The 27,014-nt window shown below is 38.8% G+C and overlaps 1 protein-coding gene across 6 annotated transcripts; it reads right to left on the reverse strand.

The window, feature by feature from the left end:
• Positions 1-1,452: 1,452 nt before the first annotated feature.
• LOC108331525 (uncharacterized) lies at positions 1,453-26,668 on the reverse strand. 6 transcript variants are annotated; one of them, XM_017566251.2, is made up of 6 exons: positions 26,526-26,668; positions 24,108-24,193; positions 2,533-2,982; positions 2,180-2,392; positions 1,962-2,086; positions 1,453-1,876 (listed from the first exon to the last, which is right to left on the reverse strand). In XM_017566251.2, the coding sequence occupies exons 1-6, from the start codon at positions 26,544-26,546 to the stop codon at positions 1,803-1,805; spliced, it is 969 nt and encodes a 322-aa protein (XP_017421740.1). In that variant the 5' UTR covers positions 26,547-26,668; the 3' UTR covers positions 1,453-1,802. The 6 variants fall into 6 exon arrangements, with proteins under 6 accessions (XP_017421740.1, XP_052732216.1, XP_052732218.1 ...); XM_052876256.1 differs by adding an exon at positions 3,916-4,032 and having other exon boundaries at positions 1,962-2,392; positions 26,526-26,577; XM_052876258.1 differs by lacking the exon at positions 26,526-26,668 and adding exons at positions 3,916-4,032; positions 4,265-4,384 and having other exon boundaries at positions 1,962-2,392; positions 24,108-24,199.
• Positions 26,669-27,014: the final 346 nt, after the last annotated feature.

Raw genomic sequence — 27,014 nt, forward strand, 5'->3', positions numbered from 1 at the left:
TATACTAAAATACAAAATTGATAAGACACTTATAAATTGTTTGTGAGAGGATTTAATTATTTTTAAATATATTTGTTATTTTTAATTATTTTTGTTCTAATACTCTAACCTCACCTATAAGTTAGGTTAAGAATGGTTTAACATTTTTTCCATAAAAGTGTGACATAATATCTTACGAATAAATTAGGTTTTAGTTTCCTTTCGACCCTTCAAACCGCAACCTATTTGAACCGTTCACACAACTTTAATTTCGGTTTACACACTTAAAAAGTTATTTTCATTTGTTCAAATAAAAGTGTTAACATGTTTGACTTCAAAATCGTATTTAACAAATATTAAATTATCTAGAATGCAAAAAATTATCATAGGTATATTAAATAAATTCTTATAATAAGATCAATTATGCATATTAAAACCATTTTTTTTATATATTTCAAGGTGACTTTGAATGATGGAACACGGATTGAAACACGTGTTAAGATGGAAAATTGAAATCCACGTGAGAGCCACTAATAGAAAGAAGCTGAATGGGCGTTTGCCTCACATGTCTAGAATAATATTAAAAGCAAATAACAATAAGCTTTTCAAAAATCCACATCCAGTGACACAGATACAGTAAGCTTTGGTAGGGCTGATTTTAAGAGAAATTTGTTTTTCCAAAAGTCATATCCAAGAAAGGTTTTATATAAAATCATTTTATTAATTATAAAATAATCCAGACACCTGCTTAAATTAATTTTATAACGCTGTGTGGATTGTCAAAATTTGAATCGAGATAAGTTGATAATAATACTTTAACTGAAATTTAATATTTTTACTGAGATAAACATCTTGATAAAAACTTACGAGTAAAATAAAAAGAAGAAATAAAATAAACTTAAATATAAACTGATGAGTTTATACAAACTATTTTTCCTTGGTATTTTTGTTTTTTTAATAAGTGATTATGAAAAAATTGTCCATATTCTTTATGCTATTTTCAAAGTCAAATCACAAACCTAATGTGATTTAATGGAAAACGTCTAATAGGAAACGTATAAGACAAACATTAATTGGTGTATAAGAGGTATTTAAAACCACATAAAAACAACTTCAGTACCATTAACACTAGGTAATGCATCTAACCAGATTTAAGCACCTAAAACAATTATCTTAAATTAATAGAGACAAACTCCTATTTTAAGTGTTAGTGTATTTGATTTAACATTTAAAAGTCTCATGTCCAAATTTAGAAAACATAAGTTACATCAAATACTTTCAATTTATATATAAATCATGAATTCACATCCTATGAGAAAACAAACATATACTAAATCAATTCCCGAAAACACAAAAGATCAACAATTATTCCTGAACATCCTATTTCACATGTAGCGGACACAGTTAACCACATGCCAAAACATTTGACAAACTAGTAATCCAACCAACAAACATATACACTTTAACCCACACTTTACCACAATTGAGAAACAATTGATCTATTATCTCGTGCTGATGGGAACAAAGACCACAGAGTAAATCCTAGAAAACTTTGGCTATCATGGGTGGCGTTTTACAAAAAAATTTATATGTAGTTGATGAAAGCTTTTTACAAATAAAGCTGAAAGTTACTTGAAAACATCCTACAAACAAAGCTTTTTACAAATTCCTAGAAAACTAGACAAGTGATTGAATTAAATGCGTTTTATATCATACACCCCTATATACAGACATGTGAAAATATGCTCAATCTGACCTGGTACGAGATTTCATAGAGTTGACTCGGCAGATTAAGAAGCCACAAAATGTTTCTGTTCAGGGGATTAATTGGGCCGAATATTCCCACTGACAGACTTTGGTTTGAAAACACCCCACAAATAATACTTGTCACAAATTCCTGGAAAATTAGATAAGTGATTGAATTAAATACCTAACAGCAGATTTTCTAAATTTATAATAAAAGCCTAAGGTTTAGAACATACTCCGATCACTTGGAGGTAATAAACGTGAAGAAAAAATGAGGAGCTCTATGTTGTTAATGACCGCCTTGAGAGCAAATTCTTGTTCAATTACTTGATTCATCACACCATCAAAAATCGACTCATCCCTAATTGATGTTAGAGAATATACAAAACAAGGTTTACATAGAAAATTACAAGACCAGTCAGTATGAAGAATATATTCCATTGATAAAGCATACCTTTCATAATGTGGAAAGAAATAGAGACCGATACTATCACCGTTAGGAGGAGACGTATCAAAACGCTTGGGCCAAATACCACACCTCGATAACATCTCCACATCAAGCAGTGTAGGAAGCTGTGTCACTGCCAAATGCACTTTTGAGCAAGCTGCGCTTGACGCATAAGCAACAAGACCAAAATTATTTGCGTTCTTCAATATAAATTGTCCCCTATACATGAAAAAATGTATGTAAAGATAAGGTGCATAAATAACCCTCTAAGGGAATTATAACAAATTACTTGAACTTCACTTCAATGATTAACAGCACAAAAGCAGCCTCAAGACAGAAAAATAAAGCAAAAATCTCACGTCCAAACTGGATCACTAAGTGGGTGAGCACGGCTAGGCTTGTCAAATTCTGGATAACTATGGTGTTGAGTCGTTAAGGCTTCAGAGTAAACATATTGCTCATGTTCCGATGCTTTCTTGTCAGTTGAAATATTTATAGGACCTTTAGGTGATTCAGGTTCCTCATAATAGATGCCATTGTCTTCAAGGACCGGTTGTTTCTTCTCACTGTCATTTTTCCTAGTGCATTTATGAAAACCGTCAGATGATCTGACAGATTTTGGTTTTCTAACTGCAAAACTCTCCTTTTGCATTTTTATCCTTCTATATTTAGCTTCAGCAACATGAATTACACGCATGCTTCTTCTTAATTCTTCAGATCCACATCTTTTGGGATTACGTGGTGCACAGTCCTCACATTTCCAGATAATTGTTCCATCATCTTCTGTATAGAACTCATCTAAACAATATCTGCAAATATATAAACTATTGTTCCATCATCTGTAGAACTTATTTAAACAATATCAGCAAACATATAAACTATTTGTTAAGCACATTTACATATATCAAGCTAGAAAAAGAATTACACAACACCTTCGGTTCCGGTTTTACACTTTCACTTCTCCACTTGAAACACATGTATGAATTGTGGATATACTAGTATTTGGACCCGGGCAATATTATTTTTAAGACAATTGAATTTTGTTTTCCATAACAATTAGAAGTAAATCAAGAAGTTTAAAATAAATATTACACTTTAAATAATGATAATAATAAATATGATTTAAAATAAGAGACATTAACATAAGAATATTCACGTTCAATGCAACCATCTCTAACATCGACAATTTGACAACACTAATGATAGTAATCATTGTTTTGTTGAATTTGCAGATTCAATTTTTTGAACATCTATACATGTACATGTGAACATCCATATACAATTCTGTTTTGAATTTCAATGTGGAGAAGTCCATTCTCATATGCACATATACAAAACATACAACCTTATTACATTTAAAATGGTATTGAAAAAACAAAAGATCACAATGTTTGACAAAGACTCACAACCGTGTATGATTAATTTGTATACCACTTATTAAAGATTTTCAAATATTACTTTGTAAACCACATTTGTAGTTGTAGTTTCCATCTTCATCCAGAATTAGTATTTTCATTCCTTTCTTTTTAAAAAACCAAGAATAAATAGAGGAGAACTAAAAGTATGATAGAACAGAGGAAGAAATGAAAAAGGAAGAGATAGATTGAGAGAAGTAACTAAATGAGAGAAAAATAGATATTATACTTTAAATATGTATATGTTACTTACAATAATGTGGCCATTACTAATAAGAGTTCTTTCTTCTGGTATTGTAGAAGCTATTGTAGAAACTAAGCTTTTACCTGACATGCTTCTACTGGTATTGGCCAGCTTAGGTTCCAGTTTTACACTTTCACTTCTCCACTTGAAACACAAGTAGTATGAATTGTGGATAGATTCGGATCACATCAATATATAAACTGGTGCAGTGTAACATAGAATCCAAATAAGACGAATATTAAGCTCCTTAATAAATTTACTAATTAACTTTACACGTAGTTTATTCTATAGAGTTGCCTCTAGAACATCAGAGATTTAGTGAAATATTAGCTAGTTAGTCATTTGAATTTACAAATGCAGCAACAATTTCTCTAAATAAATTACTTTCCTTCATAAAGTAATAAAATAATAAATCTGAAAGTGGTAAGTGACCTTCAAAGAAGAAGAGATTGGAGGCTATATGCACACGGGCTTGCTATCACATAAAGCTTTCAGTGACTTTCACCGTAAGAGTTCAAATGTTGAGGTTCCCATTTTTAATACTAAAAGAAACTGCAATATTTGAATTCATACAGCGAAGGTAGCTACTTAAAAATAGAAAATATGAATCATAATCAATGAAGCCCATAAAGTGATAACCTATAATTCGGAACTTATAGCTTCTAAATTATTCAATAAAAGACCAAGCAAATTGATATTGTTGGTACATGGTAGATTAATCAGGGCTAATACATTACTGTTGAGAAATTCCTACCGCAATTTTTATAATTTGGAAGATTTTTTCATTAATGTATAACAACTTGTAAGATAAAAGTACATAATATACATGCTCCATCTTGAGGACATCTTAGAACATATAATGTATGTGTACATTCAGTTAGTTCATTAGTTATACTTTTTGTTTCCTCTTATTTAATTCCAAATTACAATTTTCATAATGTGAGTCTCACAATTTTTTCCTTATTTCTAAATTTTTGTTGGGTTAAACATTGAAAATTATGCAGTATCGGTGACTTCCTATTTTTTCAATGTATAAAAGTAAAAATTAGAAGGGACAAATAAATCAAATTCAAATTCTGTTCCAGCATACCATAAATACCATACAATGCGAAAAACTCATACCGTATTAGTGAAGTTGTAGGAAAACACTAGAAAGGGGGGTTGAATAGCATTTTCATAACTCTTTTTCGTGGCTATAAGGTTGATCATGATGTACGTTAAACTTGTGAGCTAGTTGTGTTCTATCTATAAATGTTATTCTGTTAAGTTCGTTTATAGGACCAACTCACTCATTTCCCAAGAGATTTGTGGGTAATAATTGACAACAGTAATCTTTACCATTATCTGTGGTGCATTTTTATACCAAATCAACTCTCTTTGAGCTTGAAGCTTCTTTAATCCTCTCTTTTCTCTCACTTTCGTGAATAAGTTTAGTCTAGGTTACACTTAATGGTTTTCATCATTAATTCCCTCATTTTGTAGGCAAATTGTGTGCATTGGAAGAGCATCAAAACCATTAAGGAGTTGGAACCCAGGAAAAGCAGCAAAAGCATCAAACTAGAAGGCACATGAAGGCAAGCTCCTCGCCTGGGCGCCCCCTCAGGGGCACTAAGCGCCATTTGCTGCGCAAATTCGCCTGGGCACCCCACACAGGGCGCTGAGCGCCATCCAGTTCTGGGCACTAAGCGTGACACTTGCTGATGTGGCACCCTAGACCTATTTAAGGCTACCATGCAACGAAGATACTAACTTCTTGGCGGCTAAAGCACGACAACGCCATTTTGGACCTCTTGGAGCAAGTTTGGGTGTGTGGGAGCTCTCCATTCCTCTTCCTTGGGTCTTCATCTCTTCCATTTTCTTCCGTTGTAAGCTCAAGCTCTCCATGACAATGGAGAGCTAACTTCATTTTGTTGGGGAATGATGTAACTATTAAACTCTTATGTAAATGAACTTGTTTTTAATGAGTATAAGCTTCTTTCATTGATTGTTAGTGTTTATTTCCTTCTCTGTTAGGGGCTGGCGAGTTTACGAGAGAAGAAGATATAGGAGAAAGAGAGAAGGGGGCCGTACGGTAGAGGACAAGGGCCGAACAGGTGGGGGAGCACGAGGGCCGAACGGTTGAAAGGGGGGAGCACGATGGCCGAACGGTTGAAAGGGGAGAGCACAATGGCCGAACGGTAGGAGGTAGAGAAACAGAGAGCTGAACGAGTAGGGCAACAACGAGCGTCCTAACTGACAACCGTTAGGACAGGCGGGAAAGTCATTAGGAAGTTAGGACGTACTTCAGTATAGTATAGAAGTAAATATAGTAAATAAGGATAGAAATATTCTTACCAGATAATTATAATAAATAGGTATAATTACTATTATTCTTTACCTTTTCGGGAAGGAGTGATTAGTATTAATAAAGGAGGAACCTAGGGTTTAGGGGGCGATTTTGAGTAAGGAGTTTTGTAAGGGAGGTTAGGCTCTCATGTAACTGACGGAGACCCTGCTCCCAATTATTGGTTGTTTATTGTGATACCGATATTTCCATCTAATAAAGAGGTTTATTCAATCAATTATTGCTTGTGAGAGTGTGAAAGGTTATATTTGGCTAGTTTACATACTCAGGTACGTAACAATTGGTCCGACCTGCCGGATCTTAATAGAGACGAGAGAAAGACATCATGGAGGGAAGAGTGAATGCTGTCGAAGGAAGGTTGGAGGTAATAGAAATCTCCATGGGAGGACTGGAGGCAGCAATCCAGGAACTGGTGAAGGTGATGGGAGAGCGAGGTCGACGACATGAGGGAAATTCTGATGGAAGTCAGGGGTCGGTCAACGAGAGAAGGAATGAGGAGGACGAGAGGGATGGCAGTAGGCTAGATGGTGGACACCGAGAGCAGCAACCGTATTGGAGGAGAAGGGTAGACTTACCCATCTTCGAAGGAAGCGATCCGTTGAATTGGATCTATAGAGCGGACAAATTCTTTGAACTACAAGGAGTGTCGGAGGAAGAAAAGTTGCGCCTAGCCTATATCAGCATGGAGGGAATCGCGGGACACTGGTTCAGGTTTTGGAGGGAGAAGGCCAGGAACCGCACATGGACAGGATTAAAGGAGTCGTTGGTGATCCGTTTCGAAGGAAGAAACCGAGGATCCGTCTTCGAGAGACTGGCGGCCTATAAACAATCAGGGACCGTGGAAGAATACATCCAAGAATTTGATGTATTGGCCGGCCAAGCAGAAAAAATACCTGATGCACAGCTGATGGGATACTTCATGGCAGGATTGCAGGAGGGGATCCGTAATCAACTCAGATCGCTGGACCCGAGGGAATTGATGGACGTAATGAGACTGGCAAAGGATGTGGAAGAGTTCCAAGGGGGCACAAAGGCTGGAGGTGGAAACATAAGCAAGAGCCAGACGTGGGTAAAACCGAACAGTTCAATAATGAGGACGGACCCCAGTCGGCATAATCAAAACCGAACGGGAATCACAGAGAGGGGGCGGACAGGAGGAAAGGAAGGGAACCCGAGGAGAGAAGGAGAACGATCGTTCCCAAACAACCAAGGAAGGAACGTGCGGGATTTACTGTACGCTGAATATGTCAAACGAAGGTTAGAAGGGAGGTGTTTCAGGTGTGGGGGACCGTTCGGTCCAGGCCATCATTGTCCAGAAAGGAGCCTTCAGATGCTGATACTGGCAGAAGACGAGGAATCAAGCAGGGAAGAAGAAGCTGAGACCGAACTCGACCAAATGGAGCTATCGGCTTTCTCGGCAGGGGGGCTCACCCAGCCCAGAACGATGAAATTGCATGGATAGATAGGGACGAAACAAGTACTGATTTTGATTGACAGTGGCACCAGCCACAACTTCATAAGAAAAGAATTGGTAGAAGAACTAGCATTACCCGTAGTAGATACGCCACCCTATAGGGTGAGTTTGGGGGATGGGCAGAGAAAGGAGACGAGGGGGTGTTGTGAAGAAGTAATGATTCGCATGGGAGAGGCGGAGATCACCGAACGGTTCCACCTGTTTGAGCTGGGCGGAGTTGACGTGATACTAGGGGTAGAATGGCTGGCTAAGCTGGGAGAAGTAACATTAAATTGGGGCAAGCTAACCATGGTGTTCGATCAAGCAGGGAGGAACGTGACCATTAAAGGAGATCCTACTCTAACTCGGAGATTGGTGGAACCCGAAGCATTGTTCAAAATGAAAGAAGTAGAGGCCTGATTGCTGGTGTGGGAGTTTGAGGAGACAGAAAAGGATGAGGGAAGAAAACCGTACAATCAGGGAGAAGGACCATTCGGTCCGGAGATGACAAAGAAGCATAAGCATGACATGAATCAAATTTTGGTTCAGCACGCGAGCGTATTTCATGAGCCGAGCGGACTACCTCCAGATAGGGGCATGGTTCATCAAATTCCATTAAAGGAGGGTACGGATCCCGTGAATGTAAAGTCGTACCGTTACCCCCATGTGATGAAGGGGGAGATTGAGAAATAGGTGGCCGAAATGCTAAAAACGGGTGTCATAAGGTCGAGCAACAGTCCATATTCGAGCCCGGTAATATTAGTGAAGAAGAAGAATGGCAGCTGGAGATTTTGTGTGGATTATAGGGCCCTTAACCAAGCCACGGTACCCGATAAATTTCCTATCCCACTGATAGAGGAATTGCTAGACAAACTGAGAGGGGCCAAATATTTTTCGAAAGTGGATTTGAAGTCAGGCTACCACCAGATCCGAATGGGAGAAGGAGACATAGAGAAAACGGCCTTTCGGACGCACCAGGGTCACTACGAATTCATGGTGATGCCGTTCGGCCTCACCAATGCACCAGCCACATTCCAGAGTGCAATGAACAGTCTAATGCAGCCTTACCTGCAGAAATTCGTACTGGTGTTCTTTGATGATATATTGGTGTATAGCCGATCCTGGGAGGAGCATTTAGAGCATGTGGGGATGGTGCTAAGGGAACTCATGACAAATAGGTGGGTGGCAACCAAAAAAAAATGTGAGTTCGGTAAAACTCAGATCGGCTATCTGGGTCATCGGATATCCGCGAGAGGCGTAGAAATGGACGAGGACAAAGTAAGGGCCGTGATAGACTGGGAGAAACCTAAGACGGTGAAGGCTTTGAGGGGATTTCTGGGTCTGACAGGATACTATAGGAGGTTTGTGAAGGATTACGGGAATATTGCCAAACCTTTGACCGACCTTCTTAAAAAAGGGCAGTTTACATGGACGGAGCAAGCAGAGGAAGCTATGTCAAGGTTAAAGAAGGCCATCACTACCGCACCAGTGCTAGTTCTACCTAATTTTGACCAACCGTTCCACATTGAGTGTGATGCATCGGGAAGAAGGGTAGGAGCGGTACTCATGCAAGGAAAGAAACCCATAGCTTTCTTTAGTAAAGCGTTATCAGAGGGGACATTAGTAAATCGATATATGAGAAGGAACTAATGGCATTGGTTTTAGCCATACAACACTAGAGGCCTTACCTCTTGGGACAAAGGTTTGTGGTTCACACCGATCAAAGGAGCCAGAAGTACCTTTTGGAGCAGCGCATCACCACTCAGAATCAGCAGAATTGGATTGCGAAGCTCCTGGGTTATGACTTTGAAATTGTGTACAAATCAGGAGTCACCAACAAGGTAGCAGACGCCCTATCACGGAAGGAAGAGGATGATCCACAGGAAGAAAAGGAATTGAGGGTTGTGGCCAGACCTTACTGGCAAGATTTCAGGGAGATTCTGGAAGAAGTTGAGGTAGATGAAGAGTTAAAGAAGGTGATAGAAGATTTGAGAAAAGACCCCAACTCACATCCCTCGTTCACTCTAGAACACGAGCGGTTATACTATAAGGGGAGGCTTGTGCTGTCTGCCCGATCGGCCTGGGTGCCCAAGTTGATAGTAGAGTTTCATACCACGCAAACAGGAGGACACTCAGGGGTATACCGGACTTATCGCAAGGTAGTGCAATCTCTTTATTGGGTAGGAATGAAGAAAGCCGTAACTGACTTTGTTGCAAGCTGCCTGGTATGTCAACAACATAAATATCTGTCATCCTCTCCGCAGGGGTTGTTGCAACCTTTACCCATACCCAACGCCATTTGGGAGGAGATAAGCATGGATTTTATCGTTAAGTTGCCCAAGTCCCACGGATATGATGTTGTGCTGGTAGTGGTAGACCGCCTCAGCAAATATGGACACTTCATACCACTGAAACATCCTTATTACGCTCGAACCATAGCTAAAGTATTTGTAAAGGAGATTGTCCGGTTGCATGGGGTGCCAATATCTATCGTGAGTGACAGGGATCCACTGTTCCTGAGTAATTTTTGGAAGGAGTTGTTTAAATTACAGGGAACTCAACTGAAGATGAGCACCGCCTATCATCCTGAATCCGATGGACAGACTGAGGTTGTGAATAGGGTATTGAAGGGTTATCTAAGATGCTTCTGCTCAGAACAACCAAAGGGATTGTTGAAATATATTGTATGGTATAATTGTACTTTGAGTTTGGGCCTTTATGCGCTGGTCTATTTGCTCCTTATATAGGACATTTGGTGTAATAGAAACAAAACACAATGTAATAATATCATTATCACTATTTTCTCTCCCAAAATCTAACAGGGTATCAAAGCAGGTTAGGGTATGCCGTTAGCCACTCACTGCCTGCCGCATCCACCACCGTTCATCGTCGCTTCCGTCGCCGTCGCCGCTACCGTCCGTCGCCGCCGCCGTCGCCGTCACCGGCACAGCCTTTTCTCCAGCGAAGTTAAGGGTTCGGTGCGCCTCGACGAGCGCGACCCATCCCTGGTGGTCGCCGCCTCATCCTCCTCTCGACGTGCCGTCACATGCCGTTTCTCTGTGACCGCTCTCGGGCGCGTGGGCTTCACGCGCCGCCTCTCCGGTGTCGGATCTTCACCGCGCCACTACCGGTCGCTTCGCCTCCGTCTCCTGAGTGTATTGTGGTCTCTGATTTGCTGTTCTGTTGAGGGTTGCTCCATTTAGGGTTTCTTCCCACAATTCCTTTTTTTTCTCTTTTCTTGTTTGGCTTTATAATGGTTGGTCTTGGAACATCGTCTCTCTCTGCTACTCCAACCATTACTTCTGCAAAACTCAATTGGAAAAACTATCTATCTTGGTCTTCTTCCGTGGAGTTATGGTTTCTTGGTCAAGGATACCATGATCATCTTGAACAAGATGTTTCCACCGTTCCTGAAGAAGAGAAATCTCATTGGCAGAAGCATGATTTTCAACTATGTGCTGTCCTATGGCAATCTATTGAACAAGAAGTCTTAGAAATTTTGAGACCTTACAAAACGTGCTCCTCCTTTTGGAGAAAAGCTCAGGATATCTTTGCTAACAATGTGCAACGCCTCTTTGATGCAACTCAAAGAGTGACTTCCCTCAAACAAAACAATCATGATATGGTTACTTACATAGGAACGGCCCGTGCTGCTGTAGAAGAATTGAAGAATTCTTTGTACCTGATTCTTTAGAAGGCCTAAACAAGAAGCTTGATAAGTTTTACATGGTCTTAATTTTAAGAGGTCTACATTCAGATTTTGATCATGTTCGTGATCAAATGTTAGCTGGTGATCAAGTTCCATTAATGGACAGCTTAGTTACTCGACTTCTTCGGGTACCTTCATTAGTTAAAGACGAAAGTTCAATTGGTGGTATTGAAACATCAGCTATGGTAGCACCACAAGGAAGAGGAGGAGGCAGAGGCAATCGAGGAGGACGTGGTGGCCGTGGTATGCCTCCTCAGTGCACATATTGTAAGAGGATAGGCCATACTCGAGAGAAATGTTATGCCTTACATGGATATCCAGACAGGGTCGTTCATGTTTTGAAATCTGATGAACCCAAAATTTCAAATGAAGAATATCAAGAATTTTTGAAGTATAAGTCTGGAAAATCTTCTAATCCTGACCAATCCTCTTCCATGTCCAATGTGTCAACTGCCGGTGTATCTCAATCTGTGGAAGGTCACAATCCATGGATCCTTGACTCAGGTGCCTCTGACCATATCTCTGGTACTATTTCTTCATTTTCTTCCATGTCCTCTCATAAAATCCCTCATTTCATTACTATTGCCAATGGATCCAAAGTTGCATCTCAGGGAATTGGCAGAGTTTCCTTATCTCCTTCACTAAATTTAAATTCTGTTTTGTATATTCCTCATTGTCCTTACAATTTAATCTCCTTGAGCCAATTGACTCGTTCCTTAAATTGTTCTGTAACCTTTACTGCTAATTCCTTTGTCATACAGGAACATGGTACGGGTCGCCTGATTGGAGAAGGACATGAGTTTCGAGGACTTTATTTTTTTAAACATAGCTCTTCAGTTTCCTGTTTTACCACTTCATCCCCAAAACTTTTGCATGATCGGTTGGGCCATCCAAGTTTATCCAAGTTGAAAATGATGGTTCCAAGTCTCAAGAACATTCAAGTCTTAGATTGTGAGTCGTGTCAATTAGGAAAACATGTTAGATCTTCTCATCCTAAAAGGTCTGAGACACTATGTAATTCTCCTTTCTCAACTATTCACTCTGATATTTGGGGACCAAGTCGTGTTACTTCTTTTGGTTTTAACTATTTTGTAACCTTCATTGATGAATTCTCTCGATGTACTTGGGTTTATTTAATGAAAGAGAGATCTGAATTGTTACCCATATTTGTGTCCTTTATTAATGAAATTAAGAACCAATTTGGAAAGACAATTAAAATCCTTCGTAGTGATAATGCTAAGGAATATTTTTCTTCAGCGTTTTCTTGATTTTTATCTGAACAAGGAATTTTACATCAGTCAACATGTCCTCACACTCCACAACAAAATGGTATTGCAGAGAGGAAGAATAGACATCTCATTGAAACTGCACGCTCCTTGATGTTGAATACTAATATTCCTATGCATCACTGGGGCGATGCAGTCCTCACTGCCTGTTTTCAAATCAATAGGATGACGTCTTCCTCTCTTGAGAATAAAATTCCTCATTTTGTCATTTTTCCAACTAACGCTCTATATCATATCCCCCCACGTGTGTTTGGGTGTACATGTTTTGTCCATAATGTTTCTCCAGGTCTTGATAAGCTATCCGCCAAGGCTATTAAGTGTGTCTTCTTGGGATATTCTCGTCTTCAGAAAGGGTATAAATGTTATTCTCCCTCCACGAAGAGATATTATATGTCTGCTGATGTCACATTCTTTGAGGAGACACCGTTTTTCTCGTCCTCTGTGGAGGATCGTTCATCTATTCAACAAATGTTTCCTCTACCATCGTGTGAGCCCTTGGTTATTCCTGCTTCTCTACCTCTAACTCAAAATGTGAATGACATTGTTCCCCCACCTCTTCTCACATATCAGCGTCGGAGACAATCTCAAGCTCAGAACAATAAAGATCCTCTAGACTCATCTCCTCCTCCATCAGCTCACCAGACCATGGATCCTTCATCCTCCTCGTCTTCTACTGACTCAGATGATAATTTGCCCATTTCCCTTCGGAAAGGTATTCGTTCTACTTGTAATCCATATCCTGTTTATAATTTTTTGAGTTATCATCATTTGTCTTCTACATATTTCTCTTTTGTTTCCTCCTTATCCTCCCTTAAGACTCCTAATAATATTTGAGGCACTTTATCATCTTGGATGGCGTCAAGCCATGGTAGATGAAATGCAAGCTCTTGACCACAATGGTACTTGGGACCTTGTTCCTCTTCCTCCTGGTAAGAAGCTTGTTGGCTGCCGATGGGTTTATGCTATTAAGGTTGGTCCTACTGGTGAAATTGATCGTCTAAAAGCTCGTCTAGTAGCTAAGGGATATACTCAAGTTTATGGTATTGATTATTGTGATACCTTTTCTCCTGTGGCTAAAACCAGTACCGTTCGTATTTTACTTGTTATGGCTGCCATTCGTCATTGGCCACTTTACCAGTTGGACATTAAAAATGCATTTCTTCATGGTGATCTGGAAGAGGAGATATACATGGAGCAACCTCCTGGGTTTGTTGCTCAGGGGGAGTCTAAGTTAGTTTGTAAATTACGCCGTTCCCTCTATGGCTTGAAACAATCACCTCGTGCTTGGTTTGGTAAATTTAGTTGGGTTGTGCAAAATTTTGGGTTGAAACGATGTGAGGCGGATCACTCAGTGTTTTATGGTCATTTTTCTCCTGACAAATGTGTTTATCTCATGGTGTATGTTGATGATATTGTTATTACAGGGAATGACAACACTAAAATTACTCAATTAAAGAATCATTTGTTCAACCACTTTCAGACTAAAGATCTGAGTCGTCTGAAATACTTCCTTGGTATTGAAGTGGCACAATCAAAAGAAGGTGTCATCATTTCACAAAGGAAATATGCTCTTGATATTTTAGAGGAAACAGGCTTGACAAATTGCAAGCCTATTGATAGTCCTATGGACTCAAATCAAAAGCTAATGAGAGATCAAGGTGAACCTTTCTCAGATCCAGAGAGATATAGAAGGCTGGTTGGAAAACTCATATATCTTACAATAACAAGACCTGATCTTTCTTATCCAGTGGGAGTTGTGAGTCAATTTATGCAGAATCCACATGTTGACCATTGGAATGCAGTGATTCGAATTCTCAGATACATAAAAGGAAATCCAGGACAGGGATTGTTGTATGAGAACAAGGGAAGCACTCAGATTGAAGGATATTGTGATGCAGATTGGGCTGGTTCTCCAATTGATCGAAGATCTACTACAGGATATTGTGTTCTACTTTGAAGCAACCTTATATCTTGGAAAAGTAAGAAACAAAGTGTTGTTGCTAGATCTAGTGCTGAAGCTGAATATCGATCTATGGCTTTGACTACATGCGAACTTGTGTGATCAAGCAACTTCTCCAAGAGTTGAAATTCTGTGGAAATGAGTCGTTAAAACTGTACTGTGACAACCAAGCAGCCCTTCATATTGCCTCCAATCCAGTGTTTCATGAGAGAACAAAACATATAAAAATTGATTGTCATTTTATTAGAGAGAAGTTGTTGACTAAGGAACTTGTTACTGAGTTTGTCAATTCTAATGAACAATTCAGAGACATTATGACCAAATCTCTAAGGGGGCCCAGGATTCAATTTATATGTTCCAAGCTTGGTGCATATGATCTATATGCTCCAGCTTGAGGGGGAGTGTTGAAATATATTGTATGGTATAATTGTACTTTGAGTTTGGGCCTTTATGTGCTGGTCTATTTGCTCCTTATATAGGACATTTGGTGTAATAGAAACAGAACACAATGTAATAATATCATTATCACTATTTTCTCTCCCAAAATCTAACAGGGATGGAGCATAGTACTACCTTGGGCGAAATATTGGTATAATACCAGCTATCAAGAGTCGGCGAGATGCACCCCATTTGAAACAGTATATGGGAGGTCTCCTCCTTCGATGCACAGGTTCGTTCCAGGGAAAACCTTGGTGGAAGCCGTCAGCCACGAGTTACAGACGAGGGATGAGGCGCTCAACCAGCTAAAATTCCATCTCACCAGAGCTCAAGAACTAATGGTGAGGCGGGCCGACAAGGCAAGAAGACCGTCTAATGTGGAGGTGGGAGATTGGGTGTATTTAAAGATCAGACCCCACCGACAGACGTCGATGTCGTCCACACTGCATTCTAAACTAGCCGCTCAGTATTTTGGACCTTTCCCGATCATACAACAGATTGGAGAAGTGGCATTTAAGTTGCAACTACCCGAAGCCGCACAGATTCATCCAGTGTTTCATGTGTCGCAATTAAAGAAAGTCGTGGGGGAGAACCGTGTGGAGAAAGAGTCACCCATAGACTTAGAGATGGAGGGACCGTCTTCCTGGCCAATCAGAGTTCTGGAAAAAAGGCAGGTGCAACAAGGAGAGGACGAACGGCAACAAGGAGAGGACGAACGGCAGGAAGTGTTGATCGAATGGCAAGAGGGAGGACCAGACGGGGCAACATGGGAGGATGCCATAACCATCCGAGATCAATATCCAAACTTCAACCTTGAGGGCAAGGTTGATCTTCAGGAGGTGGGTAATGTTCGCGGCTGGCGAGTTTACGAGAGAAGAAGATATAGGAGAGAGAGAGAAGGGGGTCGTACGGTAGAGGACGAGGGTCGAACGGTTGAAAGGGGGGAGCACGAGGGCCGAACGGTTGAAAGGGAGGAGCACGATGGCCGAACGGTAGGAGGTAGAGAAACAGATAGTTGAACGAGTAGGGCAACGATGAGCGTCCTAAGCGAGTGGAGACAACGACGAGCGTCCTAACTGACAACAGTTAGGACGGGCGGGAAAGTCATTAGGAAGTTAGGACGTACTTCAGTATAGTATAGAAGTAAATATAGTAAATAAGGATAGAAATATTCTTACCAGATAATTATAATAAATAGGTATAATTACTATTATTCTTTACCTTTTCGAGAAGGAGTGATTAGTATTAATAAAGGAGGAACCTAGGGTTTAGGGGGCGGTTTTGAGTAAGGAGTTTTGTAAGAGAGGTTAAGCTCTCAGGTAACTGACGGAGACCCTGCTCCCAGTTATTGGTTGTTTATTGTGATACCGATATTTCCATCTAATAAAGAGGTTTATTCAGTCAAATTACCATTGTTTATTGCCTGTGAGAGTGTGAAAGGTTATATTTGACTAGTGTTAGAATTATTGTTAGTGTGTTCCAACTAAGAGTAAGTTGGAGATGAGTGTTAGTGTTGTGTGAGCTGTGAGTGTGCTGTATGTGAGGTGTTCCACTCACTTAATCCTATAAGTATAGGATTAAGGAGAAGGGTGTATTACATTCAAGAGAACCATTTCATTTAATAGAATTACAATTTAACATGGTATCAGAGCTAGTTGTCTGATCCACTTTCCGGTGGTCTCTGTCGTCTGCCGGCAGCCCCTAAAATTTCCGCTGGCAGCCCCTCAAATTCTATTTTCTCTTCTTCTTAAATTAGTGTCACAGTAAGCACTAGTGCAGCCAGTCGTCTCTGCTGTCCGCCGCCAGCCTCTGTCTGCAGCCGGCCACCGTCGCCGCCGCTGCCGTCGCCGGCCGCCGGCTCGGCCGCCGATAGCCCCTCCTAAAAGGCTCTTCCAGAATTTGTCTCAGAATGGGGTTTGAACCCATTCCCTTTCCCTTTTGGACCAGTAGCTGAAACTGGTACTTTACATGTGTTAGAAGTCAAATAATTTTGGCATTCCCTTCATCCATTTGAGGTTTCACATTGAATCTAAGAGACCGGTAGTCTCTTCTTCGAAGAACCCAAGAAAGCCACTGTCGCTGCTTACTTCGCCGTGCACCGCCGATAATGCCGCTTGTTTCCGTACGTCGCCGGCGACGTACGGTCGCCGGCGACCGTCCGCCGCCGGCGACCATCTCAGTTTCGTCCGATGAACAGCGGATCTGGACCGTCTCCTTGAGCGACGGACAACCCTGCCGGAGACAGGACCAGAAGCCTCCGAATGCGCCGCCACGAGCGCCAAATAAGTCCGCCGTCGACCACCGTCCGCCGCCGGCCACTGTCGCAGATTTGACCGGTGACCAGCGGATCTGGATCGCCTCTTTGAGCGCGACCTAACCCCGGTGGTCGCCGTCTCTAACACCTCTTCAAGCGCCTCCACGCTCGTCTTCTTTTCGGTGGATCTCGGACGCGTGGTTCCACGCGCCGCCTGTCTTCAGCCGGTCTCTGGCGCGTGTTTGTCACGCACCGCCCTCCCAGCATCGGAATCTCATCGCGCCTCTTCCGGTCGTGTCGCCGGAGCTTCCTCTCTCCAGTATGACCCTCCAAAGTAGCCATTGCTACCGTCTTCATCATCTCCAGCTTCCATCATCTCCTTCTCCATTGAGAAGGGCTCTCTGCCTTCACTAATGTGAAGGGCTTCTTGTCTCTATCATCCTCTCTTTGTGTGCTTTCTCTGCTGGATGTGATATGTCTTACATGAGCTGCACTTCTCCACCTGGACCAGCAGCTATCTCACGGCCTTCTCTCAAGTCCACACTCTTTGCTGGGCTTGTGTTTGCTGGATGCTTACCACTTGCTGCTGTTTTCTCTTTTCCTTAGCAGCTGGGAACGTGAAATGTTATTGATGGACGTGATTCATCTCTTTCCTTCCAGCCATTAATGTTGTGTGCAGCTGCTGCCATGCCTCTCAAAACCGTGTCCTTCCATACTGTGTATTTCCTTTTTTCCAGCACCTGGACCGTGAATTTCCAGCCCTCTCTGCTGAACTGTGTCCAGCTTATTCACCGTTTGTTGATGTCCGCGTCGTTTGTCGCTGTCCCGCACCGTTTTCCGCTGTCCAGCCACTATTGACCGTTGTCCAGGCGCCATTTCTGCTGTCTGGCGCCGTTTTGCTGTTTTCCAGGCGTAGTTTGCCTCCGTTCGGCATTGTTTGCCTCAGTTCGGCATTGTTTGCCTCAGTTCGGTGCTAGAGTTTAACCTGATCGTCTTGTGATACACTGCTAAGTATCACTACTTGGGAGTTGTCCAACAAAGAATTTTGGACCTCTAACATGTCTTTGGACCGCAGATGCCTTGTTGTAACAGCTCATGAGAGCTCATGTGGAGTTGTTCTTTGAGACCGCCCGCTGAATTGAATCTTCCGAAGTTATGGGTTTCAGATTTGTCCAAACCCTCGTACGGATCGGTTCTCACCCATTCTTCCACCTTCACATTCATGTTGTTCAGTCGTGAGGGGGAGTATGCTTCCAACCACTGTAGGCCCTCATCACCTCATCAGTAAGTGATGGCATACAGGCCCCATCAGTCAGTGCTAGATGGCCGTCCCTGTAAGTCCCCATCATCTCGTCAGTTAGTGATGGCAGTCCCTGTAGATTTGTCGCTTCTAGCCACTACAGGCCCCATCAGAAAGTGATGACAATTTAGTCCCTATAGTGAGGAGGAGTATCGTTCCAAGACAACACTGCAAAGGAAATCTCTTGTGTTTGAAGACTTTCCAAGTTGAAGTTTCTTAGTGCTTGTATTTTTCTTAGTGCTTGTATTTGCAATTTGGTTGATTGATGTTATTTTCATTTGAGTATGTTTATTCCAAGCTTGGCTCATACAATATGTATGATCCAGCTTGAGGGGGAGTGTTAGAATTATTGTTAGTGTGTTCCAACTAAGAGTAAGTTGGAGATGAGTGTTAGTGTTGTGTGAGCTGTGAGTGTGCTGTATGTGAGGTGTTCCACTCACTTAATCCTATAAGTATAGGATTAAGGAGAAGGGTGTATTACATTCAAGAGAACCATTTCATTTAATAGAATTACAATTTAACAACTAGTTTACGTACGCAGGTACGTAACATTCTCTTAAAGCTTGTTATGATTTGATCAACCATAGCATGATTCTTTGGTTTGCTTAATGTTGGAAAATATTGTGTGAACCTTGAACTAGACTAAACACCTAAAGGGAATTGTATCTAGGAATAGAACTTGAACCTTTAGTTGTCTTAAATCTCATTTTTTAAAGCGGATGAACTTGTTAGGTTTTCCAAGGGATTGGAGTTTAATGAGTAAGTCTAGCCTCTCTCTACCAAGGGATTGGGTTTGAGTAACTTAGTAGGTTGATATGAGCAATTTAATGAAGAAGACATGATGTGCATTTGCATGTGTAGTAGGTAAAATCATACCCCAACATTACCAATCCATATCATCTCTAATCATTCCATTTCCTAGTGTTTTATCCACAAAAGTTCAATTTACAACTTATGCATAATGTTTATTTTAATTGCACTTAAATCTCACTCAATGGAATCATTCATTAGTCTAAATTAGTTAAGTAATTATACGATTGTTTAGTGTCACACAAGTCTCTTGGAATACGATATTCGGTCTTACCGGTTTATTACTTGATACGATTCAGTACGCTTGTTGGGGTCTTAACAATAATCCTTCAGGATGTTAACGCTCATTGAAGACTTGTTATTGACTTGTGTGTTCAAAGATCACTTCCATTAAGAGTCAATCATTTACTAAATAAACTGTAAGAAACAATTTTTACATTGGTTCACTTATTAGAGTTACGTCCAATTCTCCTCTAAGTTAGAGGGTTCCATTAAATATTTAATGAAGTATATTTGAATATTCTAACCACTCTTGGTATCCCTAGTCAAACTGAGTAATCACTATTACTCTGACTAGTTGAGTTTCACTCACTCTTGGTTGCATAGTATTCTTCATCACTCTTGGTATCCCTAGACGCTTCTGGTGTCTCCTTGACACACCGTCTAGTTTAGTTTAACCCACTCTTGGTTGTCTCTGTCCAATAGTAACCACCCATTACTATGACTTCGACTAAGTTTCACTCACTCCTGGTTGCGCAATATTATTCACCACTCCTGGTATCCCTCTGATACACAGTCTAATTGAGTTTCACCCACTCTTGGTTGTCCCTGTCCAACAATAACTCCCAATTATTGTGAGCTCAACTGAGTTTCACCCACTCCTGATATCCCTGGTAAGCAAATAACCTCCATTTACCCTAGACCAGTTGAGTATTCACACTACTCCTAGTACTAGACAATTTTGGCATCCTCTGATACGCTGCCTAGATTTCCTTAACTCTCTTGAGTTAAGTTACAAGTGTTTTGATTCTCTTCAGAATTGCAACCAATTGATTGCTTACAAGTCGTTTAGACTATTACTCTCAAAGAGAGGATATATGTTCAATACAATGAAGTCTATAATACTATTACAAGTCGTTGTGGAGAGCTTGGCAGTTGACTTTCGTGACATGTACTCCTTTTAATCTCAACAATCTTTATGCTCTTCCTTTAATGAATGTTGGGGTTTTTGACGTGAGCTTTATGCTCTTCCTTTGTGTTAAGAAGTTGAACCTCAAAAACCTTTAGCATACCCAACCTCTTCTCAAGAACCTCAGCTCATCATCTCTCTCTAAAAACTTCCCCCTACTCTCTACCTTCAACCATGGCAGCAGCTTTACTAAACAACCTTTCTCTTACTGAAGTCATGGAAGTTATGAAGAGGACAAGCAGCATCCGTCTATTTGATGATGAAACTCTTCTCTTGGAAGACCTTGGCAGAGATTCAAGCACAAGAAATTGAATTATCAAGAGTTAGATGGCATGGAGCAGAAAACTACTTCTCATTGGACAAGCCCATTTTTCTAGAACTAGTGAGAGAGTTCTGAAAGAACGCTCAAGCTGAGCCCGACTCCATATTGTCAATGGTTGCTGGAAAAACGATTGTTGTTGATGTAGAAACCATAGTCGAAGCAGTCAACTGCTCTCGGTTCAATGACTACTTCATGGAGGATTGGGACAAGATCTATGTCATCAGGAAGGGGGAGAAGGTTCTCTACGGAAAGAACTTTGAAAAGAGATTCATGTGAAATGACATTGTCATTGAACAATAAGTGAGCCAGCAAAGGCTCTCCTCCACATCTATAGGAGAACCTTCCTGCATTCTAATTCCATCGGCGAGGTGACCTAAGTTGGAAAAGTTTGCCTTCTTCAACCTGTTGGCCAACACCGACTTCCATCTTCCTCATCTCATCTTTCTTCATCTATCACGAACAATGGTTAACTATGAAGCCAAACAGGAAGGACGTTACTGCTCGCGCCTTATCTTCAGGATAATTACTAAGCAAGGAGTCATCAATCACATATCGACTCCAACTTTCCCAACCCCAACTCTGGATGCCATTCTCTTGAATGGTGCTACGAGAGGAGAGAGACTCTCATCAAAGAAAGAGAAAACCCTAGGAAACATTGCAGAAGGATAGAAGAAACGTATGGAAAGGAAAAAGTTGAAGGGCAACAAAGACGCAAATATTGTTCCAAGTTTGCCAGCTGTACTAGAAGATACTTCTGCTAAAGGAACAGTTAATCAAGTTAGGCGATTAATTGCCAAAAATAATGAGCGTCTAACCATCAGAATTGAGAGAATACTGGAAGAGCATAGAAGGGGGAAGTTCATGTTCAAAACCTTCTAAACTCCATGCAGTATAACCCTTCCAAACCCTAAGATAGAATCTAGATTTTTTTTTGTCGTTTCCTTTGTTCTGCTTGTTTCTTTCACTAGTTTATCTTTTCCATATTTGTCTTTTCAATTGTGATGTTTATCTCTTGATTGCTTAATTTAACAAGCTTACTTCTATTCAATTTTTGTCTTTTGTAATTATAACAATAGCTAGAACATACATAACAACAAAATATTAGAAGACAAAAATCTTAAATAAGCCTGAAGAACCAAAGGAAGATTTCCAACAAACACATAAAACTATTTAGGAAATGCAACAAAACAGGGGGAGTCTACACTTTAGAGAAAACTAGGACCCAAACTCAATAACTCAGCAATCCATAATTAAATTATTTAAGTAATTCTACACAATGCATTTCTCTACGTCTTTTTGATCTTTTACAAATAAGGGGGAGAGAGATATGCTAAAACAATCACCATAAAGTAAGGAAAGAAAACCACATCCAGATTGCATAGAAGTAGAACTCTTCCTTTAGCATGTATATTTGTTAAACATCAAAACCAAGGGAGCTATAGACGAGCTTGTCTTGTCTCAACAATTAGCTGATCATATTTTTTGTTTTCCATTTTTGGGTCGCAACAATAATTTAATATTTTCTTGTTTAGCATTAGTAGAGTTTCATACCAACATTAAAGGTTGTCAAAAGTTTGAGTTAACTTGATGAGCCCATAACCCCTAAGACTGTTTTCGGACAAAGGCCCACACATGGGGCGGCACTTGGAGTGGAAATATTATATGATTGTGTTGACCTTCTAGATGGCTTGGGGCATCCTTGGAGAGCAAGGAGCTGCCTAGCTCATGCTAGGTTGACCTAGCTTCTAGAAACCTATTTTTTTTTTCTTAGAGGTCCCTACCATGCCTATATAAGGTCACAACTACTTGTAAAGGGTTGAATACTTTGAGTAATGATTATATTCAGCCAAGTGTGTCTTTCTTTTCTAGAGTGTACTTCTCCCTTATGTTATCTTGAACTTGGTTCAAGTGATGACAACCACCACGTATCTTAGGTTGATCCATCCCCCAAGTGGTGTGCCTCCTTCCCCTTCTTCTTCTTCTTCTCTCTTTCTCTTCATCTTTTGTTTCTTTTTCAAGTTCTTATGCTCTTGTTCTTTGTATGTTCATGCCATTTATCTTGTTTTTATTCTCTTATATTGGTTCTTGTTTAATTGAACCCTCTTCTTCCTCTTCTGCTCTTGTGAAGTGAACCTTCACATTTAGATAACCTCAAAGATTATCTTCATGTCCAGTAAGGATCTTTCTTATAGTTTTCATAACCGAAAACACCTTGTAATCAAAAATTAAAATGAACCCTTATCATAACTCCTACAACATTACGATTGATATAGCTGATACAAAAAACGACCAAGATAGAACAAACAAGTTAACTTCCCGTCAAATTCCTTTTTAAGTAAGCTACAATAAACTTTTTTGAACTAATAAAATTTCATAAACTAGTCAAAAGCAAGCCAAACTGTATCTGTAATTAGTCCTATCCTTATCATAAGGAAATGTAACCGTGTCTGTTTGATAAAGCGATTCAATTAAAGTACCTGGAATTTTAGGCAAAAATCAGGGGAATATTTTGTCTTGGTACTTGAAATCAGTTGAGGAAAATACAAATCTTAAGGGATAGATAATGTAGGTTAAGATCCAAGGATAACAAAGCAACTAACTATGATTATAAAAGGTACCTCTCTCATTATGGGAAGTCTCACTCAATTCTGAATGCTCTAACTAGAAATTCTAAAAATCAAACCAGAGTACTTTTCATTAGAACAAAATCAATATAGTTTTTTTGTCATTCATTATGACAATATTTTATTAAGACTCAAACTACTAAAGAAATTAACTCTTTTATAAATATATATGTAATTAAGTCATCTATGTAAGTTTAAAATTTAAACAGTACATAGTTCATTATTGTGATTTGTTATTTTTATTTATTGTGAAGTTTAAATATTGAGTTATTGTTTTCTAAAATGTATTGATGTGTATATATGTCAATACCATTAATAAACTTTTTAATATTACTTTTATATTAGGTAAGCTCTTAAAAATTTACAAATCAAATCTACGAAAAATGTCATGAGTTTATGTAGAATCTCAGACTTGACAACCTTGCCAAAATTGTATCAATTTTAAAAGTCATTAATACATATATATCTACTCATTTTACAAAACGTAGACATTACTTTTGGTTTAACAAATCATGCAGATATCAAATCCAGTAACACAAAAATAATCCCAATTAATTATCCAAAGACTAAGTCACAAGACACATACCTATGCTGAAAACAAGCTTTACATCGGACGCAATATACGTGGCACTTCGGATTTCCTTTATCACCACATATTAGACAGATATTTGTCTGTCAAATTCATTGAGACAATTGTGGACACGCATTTTAATATTAGGCCACGAAACAAACTATAAGTAGAAATGTTTTAGACAAAGGAAAAATATTGCTATCAATAATCATAGATAAATTGGTTGAGTATTGAGATAAAAGACATATTAAAACTGCGCATCAAACTACAAAAACGGTCCTGTCAACATTTTCTATTAAGAGCACACAAACTCATCAAAACAATCACAAGGTCAAGTATCCATTACTCCTTACATATCCACTGTTGAAATAAATTAAGAAAATTGGGGCAACACAAATCAGAAAAATGAAAAATTAGTTATTCCTTAGCATATCTCCTACATGAACACGTTAAGCAATGCAGCATTTTCTAGTTCAACTTAAGAAACTCAAATATGGGTCAATTACCAGCTGCAACAAATTTCTATGAAGTCACGACTTATAACTCAAAATTCCAAAGGATTTTGAAAACAAGATGCAAGCTTTCGGAAGTCAAAATTATATTAACTTCAGAATATTTGTATCTAATTTTATGTTCAAAGTGTTCACAACAATCTTTAACATCCTTCTAACTTCATACAGAATTACGATATCTAGCACATTTATACGACACTTTTGGGGCATGATAAATGAGGATGCCCCTAAAACGATGTCATAAAAGAAAGAGTATTGCTAGTAGAGACTTGTTCATGCTAAACCCTACGCATGGCAATATATAAGCCATAGAATTCATATATATTTTAACAATTTTGAAGATACTAAAATCTTATTTAACCTAATTTTAACAATTGCAAAAACATTTGATTATAGAGTGCATCTAATATTAACACAACACACTACTCCAAAAGTAGGTTAAATGATATTTTCGGTCCTTGTAAGTCTATATTTTTCAAGTTACACATTCAATATTGACAAATAAATAAATAAAAAGTCACTGAAAATAACTTTCATATGTCAAGGACATTTGAATGAAGGATGAACATGGGATATGAAAGTTACTTTTAGGAACTTTATATTAATTTATTAAAATTCTAAGACTAAATTGAAACCTTAACATATTTTCAAAGACCAAAATGATCACTTTACGCTAAAAATAATTAGTTATTAAATGGATCAAGTCTAATGGATTGTCCAAGATCCAGTCATATTAAATAAACTGTGACATAAATTGAATAAGACATTCTTAACCTGGCTCCTTTATCTATAGCCTACATGCAGTGAAACTTCAATCAAATCTACCAAATCAGCACCCAATATATTTCCAAGTTGTTTAATGTTTGTTTGCTACCAGACAATTCAAACTTGCCAACTTTATGTTGAACCTGTGCGTGTGTGTGTGTGTATGTTAATTTTTAGGGGAGATGGATTAAATTGTAGGAAAGGATTATAAGAAGTGTTAGCTTGTGTAATTGAAGCATCACCAAGGCTAGTGTGGCAAGGTTTAGGGAAAGAACTAAAAGCTTAAATTGCCATAACATCTATAGATCTAGAAGACTTCTCTGGCTCAAGAAATTAACTTAGAGCAGGATAGATAAAATTGAAAATTTTATCAGTGTTAAAAATTGAGATAATAATAAAGAGTGAAGCCTGATTTAAGAAGCTTGGAAGTATGTTTTTATTGCTGAAACGTTTAGAGAAACTATTACGATAAATCTTTCTACAAACGCATATCGTATAGGAAATAAGAAAAAAATAAAAATTATATATTTAAAAATTAGTTTATAGATAAACTAAAGCAATCTTTTTTCAAAATAAAGATGATATATATATATATATATATATATATATATATATATATATATATATATATATATATATATATATATATATATATATATAAGAAGTGTATTCTTAATTCATTTATTTATGCTCTTCTCAAGCATGTATCTTTAGAAAAGTGTTCCACAAACAAATCCTACTGTTAATAATATCAGATCAGGTAAAGTAAAAAAGAAAGGGTGAGCAACAAAGAGTGTAAGCGACCGAGAATCGGAAGTGGTATAACTGTGATTCGATTTTTCGAAATCTAGAAAAAGAAAAAAAAAGATTTTCAAGAGTGAGAGCAATGTGCATGTGGGCATACTTTTTGTCTTTTAGAATTAGAATAAAAGAACAACATTGAATCGCTAAACTTTGACTACGACGGTAACGTCAAAATTCTCAGAAACTCCACTGCCAAAATTGACTGAACTAGTTTCGATCTTTCAGAAGCTATTCTTGACGAGTAAAGTATTGTGTATAAAAAGTTACGAAATTGGTTGGAAAAAGAAGTTCACATTGCATCGTGAAATTCAAGGGTTAGAGAAAGGGGGAAAAACAATGAAAAGATGTGTACCTTTTCTGGATGATGAATCATCTTCACAAATCGCTTTCCCTGAACCGATGAACAATTATCGCCAAACGCTCAAGTTAAACAGTTCTATCATATGTCTCTCTTCTGTTTTCTTTTTCACCCTAGGTCTTTCTATTTTCTCTTCAGTCTTTTTCTTCACATAACATCATTTACTATTTTCTTTTTAATTTTGTTAAAATTTACTTATTTATTTATAGTAAATTAAAATGAAAAATCATAATGAGATATTAATTTTCCTCTTATTTCGTGCCATTTTTTAAGACAAGGATTTTACTAGTAGAGTCCGCAAAAAAACAACTTAATTGTTTTTCTTTTTCTTGTATACATGAAAAGTTAAATTGTAATAAATGTTTTTTTTCATGTATGTACAGTATTCTTTTTACTTTATAATTTATATTTATTAAGTATTCTGATTTGTTTATCTAAAAACATTTAGTCTACTCGAATGGATATTTTCATCATAGGGGCAAT

Source organism: Vigna angularis, chromosome 4 (assembly GCF_016808095.1).
Source record: "Vigna angularis cultivar LongXiaoDou No.4 chromosome 4, ASM1680809v1, whole genome shotgun sequence".
NCBI classification, from domain to species: Eukaryota; Viridiplantae; Streptophyta; class Magnoliopsida; order Fabales; family Fabaceae; genus Vigna; species Vigna angularis.